The 22,837-nt window shown below is 40.6% G+C and overlaps 2 protein-coding genes across 3 annotated transcripts in view; one reads left to right on the forward strand and one right to left on the reverse strand.

Moving 5' to 3' along the window:
- Positions 1-2,468: 2,468 nt before the first annotated feature.
- On the reverse strand, positions 2,469-20,151 carry ACKR3 (atypical chemokine receptor 3). Of its 2 annotated transcripts, XM_026707744.2 has the most exons (3): positions 20,008-20,082; positions 19,392-19,510; positions 2,469-4,748 (listed from the first exon to the last, which is right to left on the reverse strand). In XM_026707744.2, exon 3 carries the CDS (start codon positions 4,720-4,722, stop codon positions 3,628-3,630), a length of 1,095 nt encoding a protein of 364 aa, XP_026563529.1. In that variant the 5' UTR covers positions 4,723-4,748; positions 19,392-19,510; positions 20,008-20,082; the 3' UTR covers positions 2,469-3,627. The 2 variants fall into 2 exon arrangements, with proteins under 2 accessions (XP_026563529.1, XP_026563528.1); XM_026707743.2 differs by lacking the exon at positions 19,392-19,510 and having other exon boundaries at positions 20,008-20,151.
- Positions 20,152-20,238: 87 nt separating this feature from the next.
- DRC11 (dynein regulatory complex subunit 11) overlaps positions 20,239-22,837 on the forward strand; it is a 119,274-nt gene continuing 116,675 nt past the window's right edge. Inside the window, exon 1 of the mRNA XM_087919560.1 lies at positions 20,239-20,561. The gene's annotated coding sequence lies outside the window, so the exon portion shown is untranslated. The remainder of the gene's footprint in view (positions 20,562-22,837) is intronic.

Below are 22,837 nucleotides of genomic sequence, written 5' to 3' on the forward strand. Positions count from 1 at the left end.
CACAATCACGACCCTTCAAGGAGTGAAGTGAGAGAAGTAGAACTTCTCAGTCCAAGTTTCTTCCCTGGCAGGGCATGGACAGGTGGCAGGTAAACAAGGCGGCTTGTAAAAATCTCCTCTGAACAAACCTAATTTCTTGGTTACTTTGTTTATTACATTTACTTTAAATAATTGCTGTACGGTCTGTGGTTCCCTTTCTTAGACAAATGTTTGAGTATTGTTACTGAGAGGGCAAATAACTGATTTTTCTAGGAAGGCATTCTAGGGCTTACTGGATACCACTGCATGCTTAGCAATAAAATTAAAAAGGAACAGGCCAAATGTAATGCAATTGCAGTATCAGCCTGTAGCATGAAAAGCAAGAATCAGTTATCTGAGCTTCAATAAGACAGCTCCTTACAGTATACTATTTGGGATATAAAGTTAGGGTCTTTAACTGATATTTTTGTCTACTACCATGCTAACTAGAAGTGCTTGGGCATTTTCCAGAGGCAAATGGGAAAATGTCCATTCCACTAGGGTGCAAAGTCCTTTCCTTTTGTATGTGCACCATTTGTACTTTTTATAAAATCTCTAGATTCTGCAGATGCTATTACGCCGGTGAAGGGAGTTGTACTTTTAATGCATCAGAATACTCTCTTCTGGAAATCTGTGTTATGGGATATGTAATACTAAATCCTAATGACTGAAAACTTCACTTAACCAAACAGAACATTATGAAATCCCAAAGGAATGACATTTTTTAATCAGTTGCAGCAAAAACTGTATATTTAGTGGCAGATCAAGAAACAAAAAGAAAGTTGTAACTTTCAAAATGCACTGCAATCATGGAAAGAGAACAGGGCTGCCTGTGGCTGATTTGTTATGATACTCTGCCAACAAAGTAAATTGCTTTTTCCTGCTGTGGAGTAAAACAAGTCCCATGAAAGGAAACCTCAGCAGGACTTTCCTCTCTGTCAATCATAACTAGGAGGGATCACTTGGAGTAGGTTACTCAGCACTTGACGTCTGTCCTTTGTGCCCACAGAAGTAGCCCCAACTCCAGCAAGTGGAATCCATGGTTTGGGCCACTGGTCAGTCTTCAATGGTAGAGTATGGTTGAAAGGGAGAGAACAGGATTAGCTCCCTAAAAGGGGAGAGAGCTTGTGCAAACTGAAGGGTCAGTCAAGGAGCTGAGGCTTAGCAGAACTAGTCCAAAGAAGATTCAGGAGCAAGATATGATCAGCTGTGTTTATTCCCCTCAAGGCTTCCTATTCCACAAGCACACAAAATGTACAAAAGATCATACCTAGAGAAAAGTTCTCATTTTCTCTGACGATTGCTACTTCTTTTCCAAGTACTGTATTTTTTGGAGTATCAGATGCACTTTTTTCACCCCCAAAAGTGGGTGGAAATGTCTGTGCATCTTATACAGCGAATGTTGCCAAAGCCCCACCCATCCACCGGCCCCCACCCTTTGGCCTCTGCCTCCCAGCAATTTGTCTCCTGGCAGCAAACAGCAAATAGCCTGTTTCAGCTTCAGCACAGCCTGATTAGCACAAGCAGCTGATTGTTGGTTGGAATGGCCTCCTGACAATCAGCTGTTTTGGGCTGCAAGTATTGCCATTGCCTATTGCCACCTCCATGTGCCCATTTTCTGCCTGTTCTGATCCCCGCCACCTGGAAAGGCCAAAAATTGGGGCACACAGAGGCCAAAAGCGAGACATGGGGAGGCTGAAAACGGGGTGCGGAGGCTGAAAATGAGGCGCATGGAGACAGCAATAGGCAATGGCAATCCCTGCAGCCTGAAACAGCTGATCGAGAGGCTGATCCAACTGACGATCAGCTGCTTGTGCTAATCAGGCTGTGATGAAGCTGAAACAGGCTGTTTGCTGTTTGCTACAAGGAAGCAAGTTGCTGGAAGGCAGAGGCAGTTTTGTTTTTTTTCCCCAAAAGCTAGGTGCATCTTATGCTTCAGAGCATCTTATACTTTGAAAAATATGATAGTTTTTAATGTAAACAGATATACCAGTGGTGGGATTCAAATTTTTTACCTACCGGTTCTGTGGGCGTGGCTTGGTGGGTGTGGCAGGGGAAGGATAATGCAAAATCTCCAGTCAGAGGTAGGATTTGCCGGTTCCCCGAACTACTCAAACTTTCCGCTACCAGTTCTCCAGAACTGGTCAGAACTTGCTGAATACCACCTGATATACCGTAACACTCCTGACTTGTCCAAAAAGACCCAAAGTTTCCAAAACTTCTTAATTCCTCGGTGAAATCTAGATTCTGATTTCAAGGCATTCTTCAGTCACCACTCTCATATTTTGCTGTAAGTCTATGTGTAATTCAATATTATTTGCTGTTCACTTTTAAACATTTATGTAAAAAATCTTTTTAAAATATATATGCCATCTTCCAAACCCAGGTTATCCCAGAGTAGCTTACAACAGAATGACAACAAAAAGGTATCTTACTTAAGGAGACAAAACTTTCTTAACATGTTGTTTATTGGATATTTTTAGGATCAGAAAAAGAATACAAATGGACTACAGAGACCAATTATATTCAGAAGCATATACATGTGTGCACACTCACACACATGAACAATAAGTCTATATGATTGTGACAAGAAAATTGCTGATAAAAACTACTTTGAAGGCATCCTGTTCATCAATATTTTGAATCCATTCATAACTAGTTGATGCAGGTGCGTCACAAGCAGGACACTGTAAGCCAGCAGTCTTCAACCTTTCTGGCTTGGCAGACTGGTGGCGGCCACGAGGGGTAAGAGGGGATGGTATTGTATGCACACATGCACCACTTTCACAAAGGCAGCTTTGCACATGCATGCCCAATACTTCCATGGTCCCATTCCCCAATGGACTGCAGTCCAGCACTGGGCTGAGGAACTAGGGGTTGGGGACCCCTGCTATAAGCAAACCATTTTTTGGGGGGGGGGTGATTTGGCTCTGAATCTAGAATTCAGAACTCTATACTATTTTGGCTAAGTAGGAATCTGTTCTGATTGCTCCTGGAAGACTTCCAGGGAATATCAGGTTATAATCCCTTTAGAAAAGGAACTGAAGAAGAGAACCAATGCAAACCCTTCTGTAGTGTTGTCTATGAAACTACAGTGGAGTCACCAGGAATACTTTTTTTGATTCAAAAAAAATTAAAATTAAATATCAGGTACATCTGGGGGCCCCAATAGCATACTGTATTGCTTGCATCTTATCGTCCAAGATAGTATTTGAAAAATAATTTACAAATAGGAAGATGAGGCACTGAAAGAAACAAATAGACAAAGATCATGAAACCTATTAACATACAATAATGAATATTTTAAAACAAATTACAACTATGTTGTTACAAAAGTTGAAAACTTCAACATAAAATGCATATAATTTTCATTTGTTATGCAATCTATTCTTACAATAGAAAAGAAGATCCAATATTAAAACTACAGTATTTTATACTCTCACAATTTAACCAAATACATGGTTGAATATATTTATCTTTCCAATACAACTGCAAAATATCTGTTTTTTAATATATATATATATTAAAATGAATATCATGTAGTCAAGGTTCAGTAAACTAAGGAAGGAGTAATCTGCTTCCCCAGCAAAGTCTTTTGAAAAGCAATGATCATTTAGCATTTTGCTCCAAAGCAGAGTACTCTGTTTCTGAAACCTTGGAAGTATCAATCAGTTTTGTAAGGCCAGTTTTAGCTGAGTATTTAAAAATAAATGCCTTCATGAGTTCATACTTATAGTTTTGATTGATAAAGCTATAGAGGATGGGATTGATGCAACAATGAACCAGAGAGAAGCACTGAGTAACGTGAAGGGCTGCATAAAGGAAGTTCTCCATTTGGCAACTAAAGGGTATAAAATGGAAGGCCAACAAGAAGTCAAGCAGGACAACTATGTGGTAGGGCAGCCAACAGACAAGAAATACAAGGACATAGGAAAAAATAATTTTCACATTACGCTTCCTCTCTTGATCATTAGAGGCCAATACAGCTGTGGCTAAAAGACAATTGGAAATAGCAATGACAGGAAAAGGAATGACAAAACCTAAAATAACAGAGGTTAGCTCTATGCCAGCTAGCCACTCCTTTGCAGTCTCTTCTGGATAGGCAGGGCGACAATAGGTTTCATTGTTGGAGGAAACCGTCTTAAGGTAATAGGTATCAGGAAGGGCTGCAAAGAAGGCAAAGAGCCATACCAAAATGCAAGTGCAATAGCGGAGTCTCTTCTTTTTAACACTGCTGGCGGGTTTGAAGAAAGCAACTGAGAGGTACCGGTCCACACTCATACATGTCAGGAAGAAGATGCTGCCATATAGATTGATGGAGAACACCAGGTGAGCTATCTTGCATGAGATTTCCCCCATGTTCCACTGGCTGTGTTGAACAAAGGAGACTACCCAGATGGGAAGAGTGATGATCACACAAAGGTCAGCCACCGCAAGGTTGAAGATGTATAAGTGGGTTTCATAGCCGGTAAGTTTTGTTTGAAAATTCATCCAGACAACCACAAAATTGGCCACTAAGCCAATCATAAAAATAAAGATATACAAAAAGGAGAGGGTATAAAGCAGAGCAGTTTTGTTAAGCACATTTGGGCACAACAAGGTGTCCACGGTGATACACTCTCCATTGTTGCAGGTTACATTGGTTTCATTGAGATTCTCCACATCCACAAGACTGAATATTGGAGGCATGTCAATAGTATTCATTGCAGACGATTTTTGATGAAACGAGTCTGTAAAAAAAGAACAAAACAGACAACATGAGTAATTTAGTTGAAGAATAGACATTATTTGAAGTTGCCTTTATATCAAATAACTTATGACTTCCACAAATGTACTGCAGGTTTTAGGTAATGAAATATGTAGTTTCTTAGAAAATAATAAATATATAAAGAGGTATTCTTTCCTTATTATACCTACAAAATGATTGTAGGATAGATTTGAGATGATAATATGAACTGTCATAAAACAATTCAAGTTAAATATGATTATTTTGTAAAACATGAATGAATAAAAGTATAGTCAAATGATTAACAATGATATTAATGTATTTAATACTTGATTGAAAATATGAGAATATATACAATGTAATTGTAATTGAAGACTATGAAATGGAAGCACAAAACAATTTGTAAACCAACTGGCACACTGTATGTACCATGTTTCTCATATAATAAGGCCGGGTCTTATTTTTTTTGAGCCCCCCAAAAATGGCTAGGCCGTCTTTTCGGGGATGACTTAATTCCCCCCCCCTTGCATCTTTGGGTGGGCAGGCGGCGATGGCTTGGATGTTGACCTCGACGTTGGTGGGGCACTTCGTATCGGGGTCAACGCAGGCAGCACCATATCCAGGTATGCAACAAAAGTACTTCCTAATGACAACTCCCCCCATTTCGCATGTTTTAATATAGGCCTTAATTTGGGGGGGGGTGCTTAATTTCATTTCATGCCCATAAAACATGCTGGGACTTCCTATTGGGGGAGGCCGTATTGTTGGAGAAACAGGGCATATATATGGAAGATGGCTTGATGTTTTTATGTTTTGTTTGTCTATGTTCATTTTAAAAACCAATAAAAATTTTAAAAAAGTATTGCAGGTTTTGGCAAGGCAGAATTTTATACATGCCATTGTGTAAGTAATTTTAATTTCAAAAAACTGCGGATATAGAACAAGGAAGACCCAAAACTGTAAGCTGTATGAAAAAGAAACAACGCTAAGAGTCCTATTCTTATCAGGAAAAGTAAAGTTAAGAGACATTCTCATTCCTTGGACAAGAAGCGCTCTTTTAAACTGGACAGGGCAATCACTACTGATTTATGGTGCTAGCAGCTTTTTCTATTTTACTGGGGTAAAAATGAAGATTATGTGGGGAGGGCGGGGTGTTTCAGAACGAAATAGTACAACCATCCCTGAGTCAAGCTGAAATCCTAGTGATTATATGGACACACCCTTGTTGGCAAACAATACAGTAATTTGCAATTGTCTTCTGGAAAGTTTTTTTTTTTTTTTCAAATTTTCAGCCTCATCTAATAACCCTTGGACTTCCTTATTTGGAATTTTCATTTCTGAATTCTGAGCAAGCATAAACTTCTCTTTTGTTGTGCTTCTTCTGGTATCACTCTTACGTATACCTGATTTCACTCCAAAACCTCTTGTAAGCATTTACCCACAGGTTTTAGTATTCAAACTATTGAAATATAGGAGTCTTCTTTTTTTTTCTTTTTCTTTTTGAATTAGTTAGGTGATAGCGGGGCTTTCCTGAATAATCTAATTAAAAGCCAAAAAAAGAAAACCAACCTTAAACGTGCAGAGAATTACAACCACAGGGGAAAAAGTGAATGGAGGAAAAGACTGGACTTGGAGAGAAATCTTGGAAATCAAACATTTATTTGGAGCAGACCACCTGAGCAGTGGCATCCACAGCAGCAGCTGACAACAATGTGACAGACCAGCTAAGTGGAGCAGAGTGCCCACATCAATGGGCCTTATCCAACAACATGAAATTTAATGTGGAGGAAAGCAAGGTTTTATATTACTTATGACATTTATAATTAAGGTTTTACATTATTTATGATATATTTATGGAATTAGAATAGAATGAGTGGAAGGGAACTTGGAGGTCTTCTAGTCCAACCTCCTGCTAAAACAAGAGACCCTATACCATTTCAGATAAGCGACTGTCCAGCCTCTTCTTAAAAACCTCTAATGATGAAGCACCCACAACTTCTGAAGGCAAGCTGGTTAATTGTTCTCACTGTTAGGAAGTTTCTCCTTAATTCCCAGTCGCTTTTCTCCTTGATTAGTTTCCATCCATTGTTTCGTGTCCTGCCCTCTGGTGCTTTGGAAAATAAGTTGACTGCTTCCTCTTTGTGGCAAGAGGAAGTATCACAAATACTGGAATAATACTATCATGTTCCACCTAGTCCTTCTTTTATCTAGACCAGCCAAATCCAAATCCTGCAACCGTTCTTCTTATGTTTTAGGCTCCAAGCCTTTAATCATCTTAGATGCTCTTTTATACCAAGGAAGTATAAAAGAGCCACATTCCACAGAATGAGCTGTTCTGAGCTGCGTAAATCTAAAACACCACTAACTTGGCAGTCTTAACCGTTTTCCATACAGTAGCTTCTTGCTGCCATCACCCAAATTTTACAGCCCAGATTGGGTAGTCTTAATTGAGATTGCCAATCTCTTTGTTTTTAAAATGTATCTTACCTGGATATTGTTGCTGTAAATATATAGGAATAGAAAAATCTGAAACAGAGTCAGCCAGAAGGAGAAATCTCTAAAAGTTTTCAGAAGTAGTATTAACTGTTTTAATGAGGAATCTTTCTATGCATATCTGCAACAGGTTGTTCTATTCTCTTAAAAAGATCCCTGAGCAAAGCTCTTCAGCAAGCTGTTTCTGCAAGTCAGCTCTTATTGTGGCCTCCTATGCAGAAGATGACAACATTTCCAAAGTTGTGCAAAGGGATATACAGTTGGACTGTGGTTCACAGCCAGACCAGAGCTTCCTGCTTTATACCACAAGCTAAAATTACTTTCCATCTTTAGCTGATATTATTTCTCATTTCTCCTATTAAACTTCCATCCGGTAGCCAGAAAATTTCAAGACGTGTGTTATATTTGCAGAGGTGTTTTTACTGTCAGGTGTTGAATCATCAAATTGATGATTACATCAGGAAAGTTTAACGTTTATTTGAGAAAGAATCAGGAAACGTGCGATAGAGACAAGAAAATATCTGGTATGCATTCAGCATTACAGCTCCCTGGACAGGGATTTCTGGGAAGATATTTGAGCTGCAGAAATTCAGATGTCCACTAGGTGGTGTCAAAGAGTTGCAGAAAACTATTTCCTGCTGTCTGGTGGGTGTCCAGAGATATATAGTCCTCAATTTACAACCACAATTGAACCCCAAAATTTATGTTGTTAAGTGAGACATTTGTTAAGTGAGTTTTGCCCCATTTTATGAGCTTTCTTGCCACAGTTGTTAAGTGAATCACCACAGCTGATAAGTTAGTAACATGGTTGTTATGTGAATCTGGCTTCCCCATTGATTTTGCTTGTCAAAAGGTTGCAAAAAGTGATCACGCAACTTTGGGACACAGCAATGGCCTAAGTATGAGTCAGTTGCCAAGCATCTGAATTTTAATCACATAATCATAGAGGTGCTACGAAGGTCGTGTGAAAATGGTCATGTCACATTTTTCAGTGCCATTGTAACTTTGAATGGTCACTAAATGAACTGTTGTTAAGTCAAGGACTACCTGCCTTTGCAGCCCAAGTTTCCTATCCCCACCCTCAATAAAAGATAAAGAACTCCTGAAATTAAGCTGGCAATGGAGGTCAATGTTCTTGTCTATGTGGCACTTTTTATTTCCCTATTTGCACTACAATCTGGGATTTTCACTGTTCTCCAAAAGAACAGACCTCATTTTTATATCTTTAAATTACAAACGATTCTTGTTACAGGCAGCTTAGGTTTGACAATCTTATAGACCAAAACCAGGCAATTTAGTATCCAGATATTTATAGCACATTGTCCCTTTATCCACTCTCAACAATCCTTGCCAGCATGAATTTCAAATAATCTAAAGAGCCTTCCTTTGCATATAGAAAACACCTTTATTGTATACACTGGAATACTAGCAACTATTTTTTTTTCTCTTTAAATACATACCGTCAATGATGTTTAAACACAATGCCCAGATGTTTGCATCTCCAATGTGGCAAGCCCTGAGTAAACACACATTTCTAGCCCCAAAATTAACAATTTCTCAATTCCTACATAAATATTGATCTGTTATCATGGAAATTCAGCTTTGATTATTAACTATGTTTCTAACAAAAATCTAGAAAACGGAAGAAAATTACCTTCACTAATTTCACCAGTTGCAACATTCAATTTTTGGTATCAAAGCATTACAATTATGTGAATGCAAATCAGTATTATATATTGATAAACCTGAAGGCCTAATGGTGATTTTAAATATCCTATATTCTATAAAGACAGTGTCCTCGTCCAATGAGAAGTAGCATTGTGAGTCAGATTGCAAGAAGCAGCTAGAGGTCACTTTTTCTGCAATTAGTTGATGACTCTACATTCTGAATGTAAGAATGAGCCTGTGACTCAGGTCTTCTGCTCAGATGCCCAGGAGGAACTGAACCAGAAGATGAAAAACTGGCAGAGAGGGTACAAGTGGAAGAAGCATAAAAGGAGAGGGCGTTCCTTTTCAGAGGTGTCAATCTATGGTTACTGCAGTGTTGGGTTTGTACTGATACCACCAGATTCTAAAATAGCTTCCTCTTGTCACTTGATGAAAAAGGAAATTGTAACCATTTTAAAAGTCTTAGGTGAGAAGTGGCTAGGACAGGGGTCTACGAACCCTAAACACTCAAAAAGCTATTTGGATCCGTTTCCCACAGAAAACAAAACACCGGGAGCCACAAAACCTGGGTGGGCATGGCCAACTCGATGTTACTCATTCCCACCCAGTCACATGACCCCCAGCCACCCTTACCCAGGTTTTGAGGCTCCCTGTGTTTTCTTTTCTATGGGAAACAGGTTTGTGTGAGTGTGTAAGTGTGTGTCTCCCTCTCTCTTTCTACCTCGCTCTTTCTCCCTCTATTTCCCTCTCCCTCCCCATCTCTCATCTCTCTTCATCTCTCTCTCTTCCCCCCTCATCTTTCTCCCTCCCTATTTCTCCCTCTCTCTCCCTCCCCATCTCTTTCTCTCATCTTTCTCTCTCCCTCCCATCTCTCTTTCTCTCATCTCTCTCATCTTTCTCTCTCTGTGTCTGTTTTTCTTTCTTTCTCCCTCTTTTTCTTTCTCTCTCTCTCTTTCCTTTCCCCTTCCCTCACTCCCCACCCCCACCCTCAGGGAATAACTCTTAAGGAAATCTGGCCACATTCTCTCTGTCTCTGGAAAGATACAAAAATAAACCTTGCATTGCAAAAGGAGTGATTGTCAGGCTGTTACATCACAGTGCCACGAGGTTGCTGCCTTAGATTGCCACACGCACTTCAGAGCAGCATTATCCCAAGCAGCTGCACACTCACACAGGCACGCATGCACATCCTGCAACTTGGTCCAAAGTGGCCAGAAAATATAGTCCCTGGGTGCCCCCAAAGCCGCTTGGCAGGCAAATTACGGGATGAGACAACCCCCATCACCAAGGCAGCGTCCGCTGAATCTTTGCAAAACTGGGCAAAGGTGGAGAGAGGGGAGCAGACAGAGCCGAATCTCTCTCTCTCTCTCTGTCTCTCTCTTGCTGCCCGACTGCAGCAGGAAACGGCAGGCGGTTTCTTCCGACCTTGGTTGGTGCTGGACGCACAACTTGCTCTCCACCCTGAGAGGGTTGCCAGGGGCGACTGGGGCAGGGAATTGGCTCCAGTAGGGGGAGGGGACCCAGTCCTCCCCCACTGTGAAATGCACTTTCACTGTGCTGTGAAACGCTCTGCGAGAGCAGTGGCAGGCCATGGAGGTGGTATTGGGTCTTCTCCAGCCGCGCACGCAGAAAGGAAAGCCAGCTGGGCTTCTCCTCCTAGAAGCCCCCCTACCCTTCCCACTGCTTCCTGCTACCTTCCTCCTACCCCCACTCAATCCCACTTTGGGACAGAGGAGCATGCAGTGGAAACACATGTTGGGGCAACAACAGAGCATGCCATCTGACCCTCCGGCACTTGGCCTGCAACTCTCCATGTTCCTCCAAGCCCGGCTTGCTGAGGAGGGAAGGAGCAGCCCTGATGCCTCCATTACCCCCGCAACAGCCATCGCTACCTGACTTCCTCAAAGGCGCGGCACATTTCAAAGGTTGCAGTTCGTGTTGGAGATGCTGAATAGAAGTACAGCTATGAAACCCAGGCCAGCCCTCTCCATAGTCTGACTCGCCAATGGGGCACTTCTGCCCGGCCAGCCTCCCTCTTCCTGCTGGACTTTTGTGCTTGGTGCTCAGCCAGGGGAGGGGACTGCTTCCCCATGCTGCCCCCTTCTTTCTCTCAGCCCCACCGATGAGGGAGGAGGAAGGCCAGGCTTTGGGGATGGCCCCCACCCCACAAGATCCACCCCTGCCATTCTCTCCCAGCCCTCTTTGCTGGTGGCAACAGCAAATATACAACAAAAGCAGAATGCTGTTGCCACGCAAAGGCAAATACAGGGGCTCTTAGCTCCCACACTAAGGGTCTGCCTATCACCACTGCCATGACAGGGCAACAGCTCTTTCATCCCTGTGCCACAATAGGGCCAGAGGGATGAAAGAGCCACATGTGGCTCCAGAACCGCCGGTTGCTGACACTCGGGCTAGGAGATTCCAGATTCTAGAAAGAGTTCTGAATGACTGTGTTATGTTTTTGTAATATACACCCTGCTACAAATGTGTGTGTTGTGGGTAGGTGAATGGGAGTGGTGGTGTCTAAGCAATATTTAAACCAAGTAAGACTATTTTGACCCAAAAAGGGAAAAGTATAAACAAGTTGATGGATATTTAGTTGGAGGTGGTTAGTTAGGAGGAATAAACTCCAAACAAAACCAGCCATTTTCTTTTGCTCCCTATTATAATTCATAGAGTAACAGAATCAACCTTCTTATCTTCAAGTTAATTGAATCCTGTGAAATATCTATCCTCCTCTCTGACATCCTGCTCAAAAAACATGGAAATAATTATCCTTGTCTTAGTTCAAACTGGAGCACCATGATGCTCTTGGATGCTGATCAGCCTTCCAACAAGTTGAGAAAGTGCCAATATTCTAAATGACAAGGGCTTAATTGGTGTTTTTGCAGTACCAATATTTAAAGCAGTACTTTGGCAATGAAGGAAGTCTTAAGCTAAATGTAAAGTGATGGCTTTAATTGTTAACTGTCTTATGTAGTCAGGAAGGAACTCCTTATCAGGGAACTGTCCTACTAGGAATGTTACCTGGTAAAAAGGTTGCCAGACCAAGACTTCTTAGTGGCAGTAGCTTTTTCTAACTAAAGGAGACATATTCAGCCAGTTTCCTTTCTTCTACCAAGAAGTCTATCAAAACAACTCCTCTATAAAGCTTTGGACTGCTGAGTTGATTGCTGATTGAATCAATCTGTGAACTAGGATTAATTGCACATTTTATTTATTGGACATAAATACATGTTTATTTGTTCAATTTTTCTATAGCTGCCCATCTGAACCTAATTTACCCTATTTCAACTTTACTATAATGTGTCTTTAAACTGATTAGTCAATGAATATATTTTAAAATATACTTCCACCCAATTCAAATTTGAATATAAAAAGGTTGCATCTTGTAATTTTTAAAACCAGCACCCAACTGTAGCTCATCTGTTTTGTAAGATGAGTAGAGCTGCACCCAGTGCCCAAGGTCTTCAAATAAATATGTAAATAAAGTGTGGGGACTTCAAATATGCTTTTTGGTATTATTGGTTCTATCTGAGGAGCAAAGATAGAAATAGGAGAAGACTGTGTTTGGACCAAACCCTGCCACAATCTAATAGAAACTGTACATTTGCGCAGCTGTAGCAACTGGAACACTGTCGCCTTATTTCCTGAGGTTCAATTATCCTCAGATGGAAGTGTGCTCAGGAGAAAACCAAGGACAGGAACAATTAGAAAATAAGTGACCTGTGAGGAGAAGGCTCCAGAGTCTTGTCCCTCGTGCTTTTTTTTTTTTTTTTGCCCTTAAATTTGGAGAAAGGGTTGCTTGCTTTCATATGAATTTGGCCCTGAAACAATTCACTTGGTTTTCTGCCCTCTAGCCTTTTTTTGGTTATACTACAGGCTCAGGACCCTGGACAGAAGCAATAGTGCATATCAACAAGAATAACCGTACAAAAAAAAACCTCTCTCTCTCCCTCTCCCTCTCTCCCTCCATGCCCCCCCCATTCTGGCACAGCCTGTCCATCATTAGATTCAACTCAGGAGTCAACATCCTCTTTACTAAAATTAAATCTAGGATTACTCTAGTGGTAGTAGTCAAATTGAGGAGGCCTGAAACTCAAGACAATACAATTTAAAACAGCTAATATCTTTTGATTTGGACATTTAAATTGTATATCTATGTCTGATGGACAGAACAATATCATTATGCTTTCTATAAAAACTAATGTTGACACTAGAAAATCATATCTATTTAATATCAATTTGCATGACATCTTCTTTACTAAAATTAAATCTAGGATTACTCTAGTGGTAGTAGTTATGTCAAATTGAGGAGGCCTGAAACTCAAGACAGTACAATTTAAAACAGCTAATTTCTTTTGATTTGGACATTTAAATTGTATATCTATGTCTGGTGGACAGACATAGAATTCTAATAATTCTGGAGGCTTGGCAAAAAACAAACATATAATTTACAATCACAGAATCAGGGAGGCTATAATATTTCATAGCTATAATCCTAACCCTAACCCTTACTAAAAGAAACAATTTCTTTGCCACCAATCCCACCCTCTCAAATTTGTAATCCTATTAAAGTGAAAAAAGTCTGAAAAAAAAGAATGGTATTTATTTTTACTCTCTTCTTTTTCTGAGGAACTCTGAATGGCATAAAAACTGAGTAAATATATTGTTGGCTCAAAAATCATATCCAAAGAATGCTCATCAATAATTCCTCATGACACTAAAAGAAGGCATTGATCAGGCAACCACACTCTGGAGCCTCTCCTTATCAAATAATTTTATTAATTACTTAGGTTAGGAGAATGTTTATCTATCTTACACATAACAGAAAATTCCACAGACAGTCCATACCCTAGAAAAAAAGAAATAAAATTCAACATAATCTTGATAGGGTGGAGCAATAGGTTGAGAACAACAAAATGAACTTTAACAAAGATGGATGTAGGTTGTTCATTTAAGAAATAAATAAAACATACATGTAGTAAATAGGAGATATCTAGCTTTACTATAGCAATTGTTTAAAAAAAAGATAGGCCAATTAAAGATTATCAAATGATTAGAAATTAAGTTCCAGAAAGGAAGATTGAAGGAGCTGGGCATATTTAGCCTTGAAAAGATTATGGTAAAGATTATAGACATGTTATAATTTATAAAAGATTATAGGCATATTATAAACATAATAAAGAACAGGCCAAGGTCTGTTCTGTGTCATCCCAAAGGGCAAGACACTGAAGAATATATTTCAGCACATTCCAGTTGAATATTAGGAAAAACATGAATTCCTGCATTGAACCGGTGGTGGGTTTAGTTGACCTAAATTGACCCTTCCAATTCTGTTATTCTACTTGATTGTAAACAGCTTTAACATCTGGGGAAATGAAAGGCATAGGAGGGAAAAGTCAGTCAATTTTACTACACTAGACTAAAAATATTCTACATAGATGTTAATATTTTTGGTTATCTTAAAAATTACATCCCAAGATTTGATTTCCTCCTGTTCTTTGCTTTTAGTATTTGTAAGTTTTCTTTTTTCCCTTTGATATTCTATTTACTTTAAATTAAATTTAAACATATTTAAAATGGAATCTAAATGCATATTTGTTTGATTTATCATTTTTCCTTTGATTTGCACAAACTGATTTAGTGCAGCTGGAAGCACTAGGTTGTCACAAGTGAAATAAAAACCTTTAAAAAACCCATCCAATTTAGTCAAGCACTTTAACACTTAACTTGGTTTAATGTTGTGGACTCAACAAATCATTACACTTGAAGTGTTCTTTAAAAGCATTCCTATTAATGTAAGAGAACTGTAGAATGAATATTAACGAATGTGTTCAGAAAAGACCTCAGGCTGATCAATGGTGCCACCAGGAGCAACTCAGTGAAATCAATAATTAAATGAATATCTATGTTCTAGTAAACTACATGCCTCTCTTCTCATCACTGGAACAGAAGAGAAACCTTTGAAAGATGGGAATATAAACTGGTTTGGGCTCATCTCAAAAATAGCAAAAAAGCCTAGTTCAGATCCAGCTAAACAGAATCCAATGCAATTGTTAACTCCTGGGGGACTGGGTGGTTCACATTACCATTACATCTTCCTGTGTTGCGTAGCCTGCTTTAATTCTAGACATACTTGAACATTTAAATCTACAAATCAGGCTTGCATGTCAGCAAAAAATGTCCACAGCTAGAAAAATGATATTCTGATTGTCAGGGGGATTAGCTATCAACATGTAAGATCAGGGACAGCCATTACTGAAGTAGAATTCTAGTCTGGTTATTGTCCGGGATTATTCAAGTAATCAGAGCTGGGTATTTGGCTGGGAAATGAATGATCTGTTTCACTTTTCTGTGTCCAAATTCTCCCAAGAAAGTTGGAAGAAAATGGCAGAAAGAAGTGCTGGTGTATGAAGTGCTGGTGTATGGCTGCCTTTAAAGGAACAAAAGAGCTCAATAGCTGAAAGATCAGGTTGCGGAATTATCCTGTCAGGATGTTTAAGTTACATACCTATTTTTTCCATCTTCCTTGATTCCCTTCTCTTCTTTACACATCAGCCCTTGCTGGCTTATAATGTTATTTTCTACCTCACCTGCTTCTTTCCCTCTTCTTTTTCTATAGATAAGAGATTATACTATACTGATTTTGGCAGCAGTTTGCTCTCCAAACTTGTTTTAATTTATCACATTTTTCAGAGTATAAGACGCTCCAAAATATAAGACACCTAGCTGTTGGGGAGGAAAACAAGGGAAACAAATCTGCCTCTGCCTCCCGGCAATTTGCCTCCTTGCAGCAAACAGCAAGTTTCAGTTTCAGTTTCAGCACAGCCTGAGTAGCACAAGCAGCTGATTGTCGGTTGGATTGACCACACCAGCTGTTTCAGGCTGCAAGGATTGCCATAGCCTATTGCCACCTCCATGCCCCCCATTTTTGGCCTCTGCATCCGGTTTTCAGCCTCCACATGCCCCATTTGCTGCCTGTTCCAGGCGGCGAGGATCAGAATGGGTGGAAAATGGGGTGCACAGAGGCCGAAAACGGGGTGTGCAGAGGCCAAAAATGGGATGCGCGGGGGCAGCAATAGGCGATGGCAATCCCTGCAGCCTGAAACAGCTGATGGAAGCTGATCCAACCGAAAATCAGCTGCTTGTGCTAATCAGGCTATGCTGAAACCAAAACTGAAACAGGCTGTTTGCTGTAAGGAGGCAAATTGCTGGGAGGCAGAGGCCAAAGGGTGGGGGCCGGCAGGTGGATGGGGCTTTCGCTGTATAAGAGGCACAGACATTTCCACCTACTTTTGGGGGTGGAAAAAGTGTGTCTTATACTCCAAAAAATACGGTCTTTTCTGAACATTTTGTTACCAGACCAGGTAACATAATCAGCAGGATTTTGACCTATTTTCCTTAGTTTATAAATGTTTTGTATGCCAGTGCGGTCAGTTGGTCATTTGATTGGTTGTTCATTTGGAGCTATGTTTAAATTCTGAGCAGCTGACTGGTTCTCTTGTTGATTGATTGCTTGAATGGTCTGATTTCTTATAAATTCATTTGTTGGATCTAGATCAATGTGCATGTTAATTACTCCATTGGTAGAATACCAGGTTTCAATAAATTCACATGTGTGGCAGGTGTTAGCACGACCAGTGATTTTTGTTCCTTCCCAATTGAACTGGTGTGTTTATTATCAATATGGTTTGAGAACAGGGATTTTGGTCATGCCATTTAACTGCTACTTGATGTTCGTGAACCCTTGTTTTTAATTGCCTTCCTGTTTGTCCCACATAGAATTGGTTACAGTCGTTGCAATTGATTTTGTATTTTGTTGCTGTTGTCTTCCTTCTGTATTTTGTCTTTGACGTTAGATAGTTCTTTTCCGAGTGCAAATGGGGATTGTGAGCTATCATTACTTCTGGGGTTGCAGTATTCTGGCAGCCATTATACTACTGAGCCTAGAGGCTACTGCTCTCACCTAATTGTATACAGTAGTTAAATAACTCACTTTGTCCATCTTAACATGTTATTAAATAAAGGGTAGTGGGTGGCCTGATCTGATAATACCTGGCTAACAAATTTAAAATACTTCTGGAATATTCTTTTTAGATTACAAAACTTTATCCTGCCAACTTCAAATCTAAAGATTATGGATAATCATTTCCAATGTTAACCAAAATGCTGCATTTCAGAAAGGAATACACCATTTTTCTGCCTTCTTTACTAAATGCACAGATATATCTAGCTCAATTGACTGCACACACATATGGGACATTCTTCGTATGGGACATTCTTGACAAATGCCTCACAAAATATTTGGTGATGCAATAACAGTAATTAGATAGTCCAGTACTTGGCACATAAAATGAGCCTCAAATTGGTATTGGGACAGCTCCTAACTCAAAATGCAATTGGGCTAGCTTTTATAGGAATACAGAAGCTTTCAAATTGCTCAAAGTCCTTAACTGGTGGAAGGAGAAAAATATAAAGAGAACGCAGAACAAAAGAGGTGATGTAAATGATATAAGTTCTGTAAAGATAGACATTAAGTATCACTGGTTTTAAATATGCAAAATTAGGCACACTTTGTTCAATCCATGCCATATATGAATTTTAACTATTTAATTTTGACTGGATTTCAGTAATATTTTTAATATTTGAAACTTTGGAGTATATCATACGCAGAGCGGATCTGTTCAATCCACTATCACAAAATCATTTTTTTTTAAAGTAAGAACATAGTTTTGAAATATCTTGGTTTATCTGCTCTTTTTGTACCTTTGAATTAAAAGCAATCATATTTTAGCAGAGAAGCAGCACTGGATTTATTGTATGATAATTGTGGAGAAATCAAAAGTAATAATAGCATCATTTACTTGTGTGCCCAGAGTTTGCACTAATGAATCATCTTGGAAAAAAGTCTCACAAAGGAGATTACAAAATATAATCCAGCACACCCTGCATCATATTAAATCTCTTTGAGAATTCTACCATGCTGCAAACAAACACAATTTAGCTAAACAGCAAGCTAGAGAACTTCTCAGTATCTTCTAAATAAACAAGCATGCACAAAGCCAAAGTATCTATGAACCTCTGAAGTTAATTCCTTCAACACTTTTTGCTCTCAGAGTAATCAAACTAACTGCATCCAGATTTTGGTTCTGCTAATGAAAATAGGAATGACAAGAAAGCTGGGTCCCAAATGATACCATTAAGACAATATTATAAAATATTTATAGGCAGTGTTGCTGGCTATTAATAAATGGCATTAGATGTTTTAAAATAGTGGTGCTCCTCCATTCTTTATATGATGTCATTAACTATAATTAATATCCTGTTGGTTTAAAACTATATATTCACTTATAGAAAAAAAAACTATTATAAAAATCATGTGACATATTTTGCATGCATGCATTTCATTTATATAGCTTAGTAATAATTGTAGCTCAGAAGGCTGACAGAATCATTTGCACTATGTATGAATTAACTCCCTTTCTTTTTCCGCAGAAAAAAGGCTGTTCCAGAGATCAGTAACTCAGAATATCTGCTGACCGCAAGTTCAACAGAGAGGAACATTGCTCTGGATTTCTTGCACAAATCACTTGTTCTATAAACTCAGCGGCTGCATCCGTACTATTAAAGAAACTCAACATTCCCTTAACTAACCCTGTAATTTTGTAGAATAAAGTATTTTGGGGAATATCCCCAAATAGTTTCAAAATACCATAAATGCTTTAATGAGCTCCTCTATTCCCTTTAAAAACTATCATTATTCTGCTTTTAACAACTAACAGAATAACTTTACAACCCTCTATTGCTCCAGGTTGCATGGGAAATGTTTATTGCTCTTTCTACTGGTGATTGAACGCTTTGTCAGGAGGGGTGCCTGTCCCAAACAGATGACAGAGTAACTGGATCTTTTTTAGTAGATATTGGGGGTTTTCTTAAGCAATATTAAAAGGCATAGGCAGCTCACCACTTTGCAAATGTCTCCAATCTGATTTAAATGCATGTTTGGTTTGACAACAACTCCACCATTTTCAATAGTACCGTACTTCTCTTGGCAGTACTGCCTGGGATTTCAGGATTGGTGGGGCTGATTTCCTACAATTTGACTAAACTACTGGTCACTGACTTAACTGCTATTAAGAAAGCTCCTGGAAGTGGCCAAACTTGCACAGAGAACCCAAAGGTATTTGCTATAGCTACCCTCTCCATCAGATTTCCTTTATTTAAACATTCAGTGACGTTTCAAGAAAGTTTGGTCAAACGTTTCAGTATATTTAACGTGCACCCCCATTCCTCAATGTGTGGGCTTAGCAATGAAGTTGGGAAGCCTGGCCAAATGCAATTCTACTTAAATAAACCCTATTTTAACAAGAGTTATAGGAGCATTCTCATTTAGCAGTGCACCCCGCTGAAATCGTAACTCCAAAAGCACGCCTGCCTTCCACTGCACTATAAAGTCTGAATTAACGCAACTGCTGTAACTTACATGGGATCAGGCTTGCAGAACTGCGATCGGTCTGAGTAAGGAATAGCTGGTTTAAGATACTTAAAGTCAGCAGAAAGAGCTTGAAAAGCAATAAATGTACCCGTAAGTTGTTCGTAAATCTAAATGAAGAGCATTGCAAAAAAAAATGTAATAGTAAATAAAGTAAGATCTCTTGGAAAGAACGATTCAGACAAGTCTGGCCATATTTGAGCAAGGCATGGCATTCGCCCCGGGACAAATGAAGGCGCCGCTTCTACTGTCAGGGGAACCATACGGAAGAAAGGGGGCTCAGGAGCTAAAGTGGGGGGATTTCTCTCTCCCGACAGAGGTGACCAAGACTGGACTTGGAAATGGGCAGCGTCCAAAATTGACAAAGATCACGAAAGTGGATCCGCCGAAAAGTGGACCGCTCCTCCCCAGATACAAAAACAGCTAGGAAAGCTGGCCTCCTGGGAGGCTTTTGTTCGCTCGCTCCCTCGCTCGCCCGCCCAAAGCCTTAAGCCTCTGCTGCTCCCCGCCGCCGAGACGACTGGCGCAGCTTCGCCCCACTTCGCCGACCCGGCCCTTTGGCTGAGCCAGCACGCTCAGCCCCTGCAGGGCCGAGCAATTGTCTTACCGCGAGGTCGCCTTTTCCCTTCCTGTCGAGCGCAGGGAGCTGCTTCTCCTCCCGCGGGCGGCTTGGCAAGCGACTGCCTCCTTTGACCCGCTTCCTCCCCAATTATATAGGACTCGCTTCGAAGAGGCGCCTGTAGATGGCAGCTCGACTAATCGGCTCCTGCTGTTGCTGCTTGCTGCTGCTGCTGCCGCCCAGGAGCTTGCACCGAACAGCGCCGAAGCGGCGAATTGCGTTTTTCCCGATATCTACGTGCGGGGCACGACCGTCTACATCCTGTCCCCTGAGTGGGAAAATCCCAGATAAAACTCTCCCAAAGCTTCGAAGGATCCCGGATCACCACCCCGCAGGGCTCTTCGCTGGGCCAACGAATGAGCCCAACCGTACCTCCATGCGGCGGCCTGCCCGCTCTAAAGCGCGCGGCTTCAGAGCCCCACCATGGCCCGTGGCGTTGCGCCTCTAGGCCCGGGTGCCACTCGCTAGGGACTCTCGAGGATTCCATCCTGGGTCGATTGGCCTCGCAGAGGCAGCCATCACTGGAACCTACAAAAAAGTAGGTGAGGACCAAGTTTGCAGCCCCAGTTACTGTGCTCTTTCCCGCCACAGAATTGAGCCTGGTGACTGATGACATGCTGACTGTTTTCATACGGATCATTTAAGAAAAGCTATTGTGTATTTCTTCGGCTTATTCCCACCCCCCTTCCATCAAAGGCTTTTCTGGGCTGGAATCTTAAAGCACTTGACTTCCATGATAAATAGCCAGGAAACAATTTACCGCTTCTTCCACACAATCTTTCCATGAGTGGGTCTTGGAGGACCTGGTTTCCTCTCCTGACCTCCCCGAGACCTCCATTTTTCTACTTGCTCTTCACACCTATCTGGCTGGTGCATCCACCTAGGGACTAGTAATGAGCAGAAAGAACACTTTCGGCTGATTCAAAAAAGGAAGGAAAGGCTAACAAAAAATCCCTGCAGGATACATGTTTTAGAAAGATACTAAGAGCATGGACTGAGAGCAGACAGAGGGAATTCTATATATTGGTTGTCATACCAATTACCTCTCCTTTTCACCCAAACTCTTTAATCATTCTGTGCTTCACATGATACCTTGCCTTGCAAATAATTAACTACTTCATTCTTAATCTTGCACATCCTCCCTCAGTTTGGTTATCCAACTTTCTAGCCCTCTCTACCCATTCCCCCACTCCTTTTTCAAAGCATGCATTTTGTATTCCAATTTTGTTTTATTAACAGACAAAAAGTTTAGTTAGCCCTTCTCCAGTAGTTTTTCCCTGCTACAAATCACTAACTAGAGTTTTACTGTGTCAAATTATAAATAATACAGTTGGAATCTGTTGGATGGTTATATACTGTCAAATTAGTGTCAACTTTTAGCACTACAGATAGTCCTCAACCTACAACAGATTTACAGATTAACAGCGTTGGAAGGAACCTTGTAGGTCATCTAGTCCAACCCCTCACTGAAGTAGGAATCCAGTCTGTTCTTGAAAGTTTGCAGTAATGAAATCCCTACAACTTCCCAAGGCAAGCAGTTCCATTGGTTGATTGCTGTCACTGTCAGAAAAGTTTTCCTTATTTCCAGGTTGAATCTCTCCTTTTTCAGTTTCCATCCATTATTCCTTGTCTGGCCTTTGGGTACTTTGGAAAATAGCGTGACCCCTTCCTCTCTGTGGCAGCCCCTCAAATATCAGAATACTGTTATCATGTCACTCCTGGTCCTTCTCTTCACTAGACTACCCTGCAACCATTCATCAGTATGCTTTAGCCTCCAGTCCCCTCCAGGCAACCAAGCAATAATCTCCCACTCCCTCTCCTTCATCTTCTTCTCATCCTCATCCTTCTTCTCCTCCTCCTCCTCTGCACTCTTTCTAGAGTCTCAACATCTTTTTTATAGTGTGGTGACCAAAACTGGATGCACTATTCTAGGTGTGATCTTATTTAGTCTTTATAGAGTGGTATTAGTACCTTACTTGATCTTGATTGTATCCATCTGTTCATGCAATTTAGGATTCCATTGGCTTTTTTGGCTGCCACCACACTCCATTAGCTCATATTTAATTGGTTGTCCACTAAGACTTGAAGATCCCTCTTATAGTTACTGCTGTTAAGCCTCCTTTCACCCAGTTTGTATGTGTATTTTTGGTTTTTCCTGCCTAAGTGTAAGACTTAGTTTTTCTCTACATTGAATTTTATTTTGTTAGGGCCCGGTGTTCAAGTGTGTCAAGATCTATCTGGATCTTGAGCTGGGGTGTCAAACTCAAGGGCCACAGGCCATATGTGCCTGTGGGTGCTTAGATCTGGCCACGGGGCCGCCCTGGAAACAGTGAAAACTGACACACACACACCGGCTCCGCTTTCACTGGCAAAGGGTTGCAGGAGACCATCCGGGCTGAAAATGGGGCCAACACGCCACCCCCTGCCTGCATTTTTGTTGACAGAGGGCTAGCAAAAACTTATTTTTTCACAAGCATTTATTAAATATTTCACTTTTCTTATTTTTATAAATAATTCAAGGTTTAACATGTTTGTGTTTAGCACATTGGCAAATTCTGTTTATGTTCAGGAGGGAGCTGAAAACACTACTCCAGTTTCCAAAAGTGCAGTCCTGTTAATCTGATCTTGTAGCAATGTTTTTAAAGGCAGAATGCAGAATAAACAGAGTTGGAAGAGATCTTGAAGGTCTTCTAGTGCAAACCCTCTGCTCAAACAGAAGATGCTATACCAGTGATGGTTTTTGGCACCGACTGCCCAAAGTGTGTGCATGCACACACACCCAAAGTGCAATACACATGCATCCCTGTGCATGCACCCT

This window comes from Pseudonaja textilis, chromosome 1 (assembly GCF_049901715.1).
Source record: "Pseudonaja textilis isolate UNSWEBS1 chromosome 1, rPseTex1.2, whole genome shotgun sequence".
NCBI classification, from domain to species: domain Eukaryota; kingdom Metazoa; phylum Chordata; class Lepidosauria; order Squamata; family Elapidae; genus Pseudonaja; species Pseudonaja textilis.